The sequence below is a fragment of the Ranitomeya variabilis genome, chromosome 2 (genome assembly GCF_051348905.1).
Source record: "Ranitomeya variabilis isolate aRanVar5 chromosome 2, aRanVar5.hap1, whole genome shotgun sequence".
NCBI classification, from domain to species: domain Eukaryota; kingdom Metazoa; phylum Chordata; class Amphibia; order Anura; family Dendrobatidae; genus Ranitomeya; species Ranitomeya variabilis.
In genome coordinates, this window is record NC_135233.1 from 440,289,812 (window position 1) to 440,299,942 (window position 10,131).

The 10,131-nt window shown below is 43.5% G+C and overlaps 1 protein-coding gene across 1 annotated transcript in view; it reads left to right on the forward strand.

Moving 5' to 3' along the window:
- Positions 1 to 9,767, forward strand: part of ALX4 (ALX homeobox 4) — a 148,011-nt gene extending 138,244 nt beyond the window's left edge. The window contains exon 4 of the mRNA XM_077287075.1: positions 7,869 to 9,767. Coding sequence (XP_077143190.1) covers positions 7,869 to 8,186 — 318 coding nt within the window. The 3' untranslated portion in view covers positions 8,187 to 9,767. The remainder of the gene's footprint in view (positions 1 to 7,868) is intronic.
- The last annotated feature ends 364 nt before the right edge of the window (positions 9,768 to 10,131 follow it).

Consider the following 10,131-nt stretch of genomic DNA (forward strand, 5'->3'; position numbering starts at 1 on the left):
CAGATTGCACATTTTCTGTTAGTACAATAAACCTCATTTCAAGGCAGAAACATTACTGTGTCCAACAGTTATTAGATATATAAAACTGAAATAGCTGTTGCAAAAAAAAACAATTTTTATAAAACATTAAGCTTAAGATTAATAGGGGTGGCCAAACTTTTTCATATGACTGTATATAGCATTATTAATTCCACAGCGCTTTACAGACATCATCACTGTCCCCATTGGGACTCACAATCTAGATTCCCTATCACTATGTCTTTGGAATTTGTGAAGAAACCTACGCAAACACAAGGAGAACATGCAAACTCCTTGCAGATGTTCTCCATAGTGGGAATTGAATCCAGGACCCCAGCGCTGCAAAGCAACAGTGCTAACCACTGAGCCACCATTCAGTGCTAACCACTGAGCCACCTATTTGGTGCTAACCACTGAGCCAACATGCTGCCCACTACTTTGCAGATTTGCTGCAGAAAGTTTACTCAGCAAAACTGTAGAAAGCTAATGAAGAACCCCCAGCAGATCACACGGATATTGGTGCAGACAAATTTATGGATTTTCCCTCGTGGATCAGCTGAAGTTACGAGCTTCATCCTACTTTTGCTATTTTCGGATTCTGCAGCAAATTCCGAGTGCAGATGTGTTGTGAATATCGCCTTATCCACTGCAAAGGGGAAAATCCACAATGAAAATGCGCAGAATAAATTGATATTCTGCGAAGTTTATTTATGATCTGAAGATTAATCCCTATGCTGCTGATTTTTTTTTTCTGCAGCATCTGAATGAGATTTGGAAACAGTTCTTCCATTTTGCTGCTCCTTTAATAATCTGCAGATTTGTCTCCTGTGTGAACAGACATTCATATAGAACTCCTTTTGCTGGTTTTGTATAGTTCTATTGTGCTGCTGTTTGCATGTATTTTGTGAGCGCTGCCTGACTTTATGTTATAGACTCTATTTGGCAATATTACAGACTAGCTGAAGATCCCGACATTGCCCGGGCATAGTACCTAACTGTGGTTAGTTATAACAAATTATAATGATTACTAGATGGTGGCCCGATTCTAACGTATCGGGTATTCTAGAATATGTAGGTAGTATATAGCACAGGCTACGTACTATATTGCACAGTGACGTAGTATATAACACAACCGACGTAGTATATAACATAGCTACGTAGTATATAACAGAGCTACGTAGTATGTAACACAGCGTACGTAGTATATAGCAGAGCTACGTAGTATATAACACAGCCACGTAGTATATAACATAGCCACGTAGTGTATTGCAGAGCTACGTAGTGTATTGCACAGGCACGTAGTATATTGGTCAGCCACGTAGTATATAGCAGAGCCACGTATTATATAACATAGCCACGTAGTATATAGCAGAGTCACGTAGTACTGTATATTGCACAGCCACGTAGTATATAACACAGTCACGTAGTGTATTGCACAGCTACATAGTGTATTGCACAGCTATGTAGTATATTGGTCAGCGACATAGTATATAGCAGAGCCACATAGAATATTGTAGAGGCACGTAGTATATTGCATAGCTACATAGTATATTGCACAGCCACGTAGTATATAACAGAGCCACGTAGTATATTGCACAGTCGACGTAGTATATAACACAACCGACACAGCCACATAGTATATTGCACAGCTACGTAGTATATAACACAGAGCACGTAGTATATTGCACAGGCACGTAGTATATTGGTCAGCCACGTAGTATATAGCAGAGCCACGTAGTATATAACATAGTCACGTAGTATATAGCAGACTCACGTAGTATATTGCATAGCTACTTAGTATATTGCACAGCCACGTAGTATATAACACAGTCACGTAGTGTATTGCACAGCTACGTAGTGTATTGCACACCTATGTAGTATATTGATCAGCGACGTAGTATATAGCAGAGCCACGTAGTATATTGTAGAGGCACGTAGTGTATTGCATAGCTAAATAGTATATTGCACAGCCACGTAGTATATAACAGAGCCACGTAGTATATTGCACAATCGACGTAGTATATAACAGAACCGACACAGCCACATAGTATATTGCACAGCTACGTAGTATATAACACAGAGCACGTAGTATATTGCACAACCACGTAGTATATTGGACAGTCACGTTGTATATTGCCCAGCTACATAGTATATAGCACAGAGATGTAGTATATAACAGAGCCCACGCAGTATGTAACACAGCCCACGTAGTACATAGCAATGTGGGCACTATATGCGTGGTTAAAAAAGACTTAAAATCAAAAATAAACATATGCTCACCTTCCGAAGGCCCCTTGAAGTCCTGGCGCCTGTGTGCGGTGCATGCGGCAGCTTCCGGTCCCAGGGTTGGTATGAGCGCAGGACCTGTGATACCATCGCAGTCACATGACCGTGACGTCATGGCAGGTCCTTCTCACATAGCATCCTTGGCACCGGAACCTGCCGCTTGCACTGCCTAGGACAGTGTGCGACGTCGGAAGGTGAGAATAACCTTTTTTTTATTATTATTATTTGTAACATTAGATCTTTTTACTATTGATGCTGCATACGCAGCATCAATAGTAAAAAGCTGGTCACACAGGGTTAATACAGTAGCTGCGTTAACGGAGTGCGTTACACCGCGGCATAACGCGGTCTGTTAACGCTGCCATTAACCCTGTGAGGGCTGACTGGAAGGGATTATGGATCGCTGATTGGTCGTGGCTGTTTTGCCGCGACCAATCAGCGACTTGGGATTTCCATTACAGACAGACAGAAAGACAGACAGAAAGACGGAAGTGACCCTTAGACAATTATATAGTAGATATTGCACATAAAAACATTTCACACCATATATTCAACACTACAGATTGCAACACAAATTAACTAAATGATTACCCAAGTATTGATAGTATTTTGTTTTCAACTCATTCAAGAGCCTTTTGATAAACATTTTTTTTTTTTCCTTCTGGTGCAAAGATGAACATTGCCTATTAAGCAGTTGTCTTTAGTGTATGGAATTGCCTATTGAGCAGTTGTCTGGTGTATGGCATTGCCTGTAAAACTCCTGCACCTCATGCTCCTCCTTTATACACAACTCTCATTTTCCCCTCACTCCACTGTTTTCCCCCTCACTCCTCTCATTTCCCCCTCACTCCTCTCATTTCCCCCTCGCTCCTCTCATTTTCCCCTCGCTCCTCATTTTCCCCTCACTCCACTATTTTCCCCTCGCTCCTCTCATTTTCCCCTCACTCCACTATTTTCCCCTCGCTCCTCTCATTTTCCCCTCACTCCACTGTTTTCCCCTCACTCCTCTCATTTTCCTCTCAGTCTTCTCATTTTCCTCTCACTCCTCTCTTCCCCTCACACGTGCACAGCAACTTCCTGTTATGAGCACAGCGGTGTAATCCATGAGGCTCCTCCCTTTCTCTTGACGTCTTGCCTCACAGGAGCACCTCCATTCTAGACATGACAGAGCTAGATGTGTCCTGTGCCTGCCACGCACTGATACTCTGAAAGCGGCGGCCCTGATTATAGCTCGCAGTGGCTGGGATATCACAGCTGGTCAGTTTTGCACGATTGGCTTTCAAGGTGAATGTGTCTCTGCCCGTGTGCGCCAACAACGTGGGCCGTGTGGAGTGAGTGTGGCTATGTGGAATGGGCAGGGCTTGATACACACACACTCAGCTTTATATATACACTGTGTGCAGAATTATTAGGCAAGTTGTATTTTAAAGGATTATTTTTATTATTGATCAACAACTATGTTCTCAATCAACCCAAAAGACTCATACATTTTAAAGCTTAATATTTTTGGAAGTTGGAGTGGTTTTTTTTTTAGATTTGGCTATCTTAGGTGGATATCTGTTTGTGCAGGTAACTATTACTGTGCAGAATTATTTGGCAACTTAATAAAAACCAAATATATTCCCATCTCACTTGTTTATTTTCACCAGGTAAACCTATATAACTGCACAAAATTTAGAAATAAACATTTCTAACATGCCAAAACAAAACCCCCAAAATGAGTGACCAATATAGCCACCTTTCTTTATGATGACACTCAGCAGCCTCCATCCATAGATTCTGTCAGTTGCTTGATCTGTTTACGACCAACATTGCGCAGCAGCCACCACAGCCTCCCACTGTTCCGAGAGGTGGACTGTTTTCCCTCCCTGTAGATCTCACATTTTATGAGGGACCACAGGTTCTCTATGGGGTTCAGATCAGGTGAACAAGGGGGCCATGTCATTATTTTTTCTTCTTTGAGACCTTTACTGGCCAGCCACGCTGTGGAGTAGTTGGAGGCATGTGATGGAGCATTGTCCTGCATGAAAATCATGTTTTTCTTAAACGATACCGACTTCTTCCTGTACCACTGCTTGAAGAAGTTGTCTTCCAGAAACTGGCAGTAGGTCTGGGAGTTGAGCTTCACTCCATCCTCAACCCGAAAAGGTCCCACAAGTTCCTCTTTGATGATCCCAGCCCATACCAGTACCCCACCTCCACCTTGCTGGTGTCTGAGCCGGAGTGGAGCTCTCTGCCTTTTACTGATCCAGCCTCTGGCCCATCCATCTGGCCCATCAAGAGTCACTCTCATTTCATCAGTCCATAAAACCATTGGAAAGTCAGTCTTAAGATATTTCTTGGCCCAGTCTTGACGTTTTATCTTATGTTTCTTGTACAAAGGTGGTTGTTTTTCAGCCTTCCTTACCTTGGCCATGTCCCTGAGTATCGCACACCTTGTGCTTTTTGTTACTCCAGTAACATTGCAGCTCTGAAATATGGCAAAACTGGTGGCAAATGGCATCTTGGCAGCTTCACGCTTGATTTTCCTCAAATCATGGCCAGTTATTTTGCACCTTTTTTGCCCAACACACTTCTTGCGACCCTGTTGGCTATTTGCCATGAAACGCTTGATTGTTCGGTGATCACACTTGAAAAGTTTGGCAATTTCAAGACTGCTGCATCCCTCTGCAAGACATCTCACAATTTTGGACTTTTCGGAGCCCGTCAAATCTCTCTTCTGACCCAATTTGCCAAAGGAAAGGAATTTGCCTAATAATTAAGCACACCTTATATAGGGTTTTGATGTCATTAGACAACACCCCTCCTCATTACAGAGATGCATATCACCTGATTTACTTAATTGGTAGTTGGCTCTCAAGCCTGAACAGCTTGGAGTAGGACAACATGTATAAAAAGTATCATGTGATCCAAAAAACAATTTGCCTAATAATTCTGCACACAGTGTATATAATATATAGATAGATATAACATGTTTCAGGTCTCAGAAAATGGCGACTTTTTCTTTTTCTTTTCCCACAAAAAAAAAATAAAAAAAATTGGTATCGCCATAGTTGTACCGACCCAGAGAATCGTGTCACTAGGTCATTTTTACCACAGAATGAACATCATAAATAGGAGGAAAAAAAAACAGCAAAATTGTGTTTTTCAATCATTTCACTCCACTGTGAATTATTTTTCCATTTTTTTCAGATTTTATGGTAAAATGAACAAAAATTAAAAATGGCTGCATTGGGAAGGGTTAATGGGAGCGCTCCAGCATTTGGGGCAGTGGGATGCATTTATGGGGGGCTTTTAACACAAGATGACACTCAGCGGCCCACCAGACATGGAAACAGACACTATGCGGAGTTGGGCGTGGCTTGATACATACATACATATACACAAACACACACACTCAGCTTTATATATATAGATACAGATGTGTTTGTGAATATAGTTTCTCCTCGGCACAGTTACGCAGGGAGTCCATATGTAGGTTCTGTTTGGCAGTATCATGGCACTATTATGCAGGATCTGTGCGGTACTATTATGTAGGATATGTCCTATACTATTATGTAAGTTCTCCTGGTAACTATTATGCACCTCTGCTATCAGGCAGGTTATGGCACTATTATTTCAGCTTTATGTGCCAACATTTTGTAGCGTCTGTATGGCAGTACCCAATAGTTACTTTCTGAAAAGAAGTCAGTCCTGTACAGCAGTATTTGCGGCACTATCACTGTGTATCGTGTGGAATGGCACTATTATTATGTAGGCTCTTTATAGTGGGATTCTGCAGTTTTGACGGCATTATGAAGGTTGTACATGGCACTCTAGTGCTCTTATGTGGGCTCTGTATGGCGGTATTATGCAGGGTCGACCTGGCACCATTGTGTAGGGAATATTATCAGGTAACTGCTGCTGTGATTACACATGTATCTTAAGGAGTTACGTTTATCTTTCCCTATTCCAAAACTATAACCCCCATTATGTCCCGAGATCCATAGCCTCAGCATTAATGGCATTCCTCAGCAGCGGAGCTGCAGTACATGATTCTATGACAGTATTATACATTGGTTTGATGCTATATTCTCTTTCATGTGAGTTTGTCGCCCAGCGCATTAAGCGTTAAGTGCAGCAGAGGCGCCTTCAGGTCAGACAGGGTTTTATTTTAATCGAGCGGTTTTTCGGGGGAAGCGGGGTTTCCAGTTTCAGTTCTTAATGTATTCTACCATCAAAAGGGACCGAAAATAGTCTATTGGCTTTTAGATATTTTGTGGCAGCTCCTAAAGCCGGAGATAAAGCCGAATTTGGCCTCAGTCATTTATAGCAGACGCTGCACTGCGGAGACTGAATCACTACGGCTCATAAATTCACATGATGAACCTGCAGTTTTTATAGGGTTTGGGGGTTCACGGAGCTGTTGGGGACAATCCATTCCAATCGGAAAAGTTCTGCAACTTTCTAGAATAGTTTGTATCGGTCCCTCGTACTTTTTTTTTACTATCTCTGCTTGCTGTCAGTGAAGGGATACATTCATATTTACATTAGGAGGTGGCCGAAATCATGTACAGACCTAATGCTAATCACAGCTGAGGGTTTGTTACATTGGAATCCAGTCTAGACAATCTTCTGTGAGACAACCAGTCGACACATTTCATCTGTGCTGGTACATTGTAACAAACCCTCAGAGTAACAGAAACAAGTGCATGCACCTGACTCATCTACCTAAGAAAGAAATGCTTCGTCACATATATATATATATATATATATATATATATATATATATATATATATATATATATATATATATATATATATATATATATTATAATATTTATTTCTTTTTGCTTAATACATGTATTTTTGGGTAAAAATTTGTGCTAAAAGTTTGCCCCATTTGCCTTTTCCGGGCTCTTTTTTTCCCTACACTTTTTTTTTATATGGTCTATGGTAATAAATGAGCAGAGAGGAGCTCAGAAATAATCAGACGTTCTCACCGTGGACTGAAAGATTGAGCTCACTGATGGACTCTCCGTTAACTCATTCTGCAGCCAGTAACAGACAATCTAACCCAGAAGGCAAATGAGGCAACGTTTTGAATGAACATCAGTTTGAATAATGATTTGTAGCCAAAAACACATACGGTACATTGAAGCAAGAATAAAATGTCCTTCGACCTAAATACATCACCGATCTCTCTCCTAAGTCAGATGGTTTGTTATATTTACCTGTATTGATACATTGTATCAGCCAAAAACCCAGGCTGGTTAGTTGTCAGAGAATTGTACAGACTGGATACAATTGTAACAAACGCTCAGCTGTGAACAGTATTAGCACAATACATATATTATTCTCTGAAAATGTTTTAAATCACTGTCAACAAGCAAAGTGGGTAAAGACATTTTTTGTTTAGGATAAACATTTATGGCAGTGTCGTTCCCATCATTACAACTTGCAGATCAGTGAGGGTCCAACTGCTGTGACCACCATAAAGCTCTACCGGGGGGCTCGGACTTGGCGCACAGTGTATATATATATATATTGTACTAATCACTGCTCCATCTGTCGCTTCTCTCTAGATCCAGAACCCGTCGTGGATTGGGAATAACAATGGTGGCTCCCCGGTCCCGGCCTGCGTGGTCCCATGTGACACGGTCTCGTCCTGCATGTCCCCCCACACTCATCCACACTCCGCCGGGGGAGTCTCCGAGTTCCTCAGCGTTCCCGGCACTCACGTGGGTCAAGCGCACATGAGCGGCCTCTTCGGCAGCGCAGGAATGGGACCCGGAATAAACGGTTACGACTTGAACGCTGAACCCGACCGTAAGAGTTCCAGCATCGCGGCGCTCAGGATGAAAGCCAAAGAACACAGTGCGGCCATGTCGTGGGCCACATGACGGCGCTGCCAGCGGACACTGACACTCCAGAAAACCCACGCTGGGCCTGCAAAGTCTCTTCCCAAGGACTCCAGCTCACATCTAGGAGGCGCCTGCGTCAGAGGAAAGGACGGCACTCTCCTCCTCCAATTCAGGGATTTTTTACCACCACGACTCCAGCAAAGCATTGAGGCTTCTGATGCCAAGACTGCGCCCATTTCTAGCTTTCTCCAAAATCCCATGGCCCAACATTGTGGACTCTTATAAAAGCAGAAGAAACCAGCATAGCAGGGGAACTTGGACTCTGTCTGGGCCGCCATAGTGTTCAGGCAGAGCTGTCTGGTGCCTTAAGGTCATATAATGTCCTGAAGAGCCTAACGGAAAGGTTCAGGTGCAGCTTTACAGATGCTTAGAACATTTGCTTTGCTGAATTTTCCTTTTACTTTTAGCTCCTTTATGTATTTCTTAGCCACGGGCCTAAAATACAATATGGCAGCCAGCTGCTTACACAGAGCCCAAAGCAAAAGTGGTCCAGATCATACAGGACGGCCCAGTAGTATCTAGTAGAAGAGGGAAAAGGTCAACCTATACTGGGAACCTTACTTTAGGCCCAGCTTCGCTCTCACCATGTCCCATCATAGGTGGGGTGGCCCTTTATCTTAGGTACCAGTGCGAATGGCATTGATATTCACAATAATGGAGCCCTTTATCTTTGGCCCAAGGAACTGACACTTTATACCTATGTTATTGGCTCTAAGTAGATGGTGAATAAGCCCGAGTCTAGTAAGGCCAGGATTAGGCAAGCCGGACTGTATGGAGGTGACGATGGAAGGCTAAAAGGGGCTTAAAGTTCTAATAAAGTTGCCTGAATTGCCATGAAGGTCTGAAGCAGCGCAGAGCCGAGCCGAGGGTCCTTTAATGTCGGGAGGCTCACAGGAGGGTCCTGTCTTCCTTATGCACCCACTAAAAAAAATGATCTGACATATTTTGATTATTGCACACACATGAGCATATTAATTTGCCAAAGTTGCTTTATGAGTCTGCAGATTCCGGCTCTCCGAGGGGCTCCCTGCTGCTCCCTTCAATAGAGGTACTAATAGGGCTGCCAAATCGGCCATTTGTAACTGGAACATATGAATTACACATGGCGGGCGCTCCATTCCCCAAAGTCTAGGCCTGCACTGCAACTATTGGGGAGGACGTGTGGCTTCTATGTATCAGTTCTTGTAACTTTCGGCTATTTATTTGTAAATACTAAGATAAGCATTTGGTGGAAATATAAATGATATTGTGTAAAGCAGGGGGTCTCTAATCGGTTGCTGAGTGACACTGTGTCAGAGCATGCTGGGGGTTATAGTTCCACACCCGCTACTGATTGCTGACCACTGCAGTAATGCCTAACTGAATAGGATTTAGTTGCAAGCTTTATCGAGAAGTGATCTCTGCTCCACAGCTCGCGGCACCCACTTATTGCTCCGTGGCTCGTGGCACCCTCCTATTGCTCCGTGGCTCGTGGCACCCTCCTATTGCTCTGTGGCTCGTGGCGCCCTCCTATTGCTCCACGGCTCCCACTTATTGCTCTGCGCCTCGCGGCACCCACCTATTGCTCCATGGCTCGTGGCACCCTCCTATTGCTCCACGGCTCCCACTTATTGCACTGCAGCTCGCGGCACCCACCTATTGTTCCATGGCTTGTGGCACCGTCCTATTGCTCCGCGGCACCCACTTATTGCTCCACAGCTCTCGACGCCCTATTGCTCCACAGCTCGCGGCACCCACCTATTGCTCCGTGGCGCTCTCCAATTGCTCCGCGACTCCCACTTATTGCTCTGCGGCTCGTGGCTCCATCCTATTGCTCTGCAGCTAGTGGCGCCATCCTATTGCTCCACTTTCCTTCATTACACCATGAAGACAGACAACACTTTGATTTGTATTTGATCAGTAATAAACAAATGATTGTGACCCT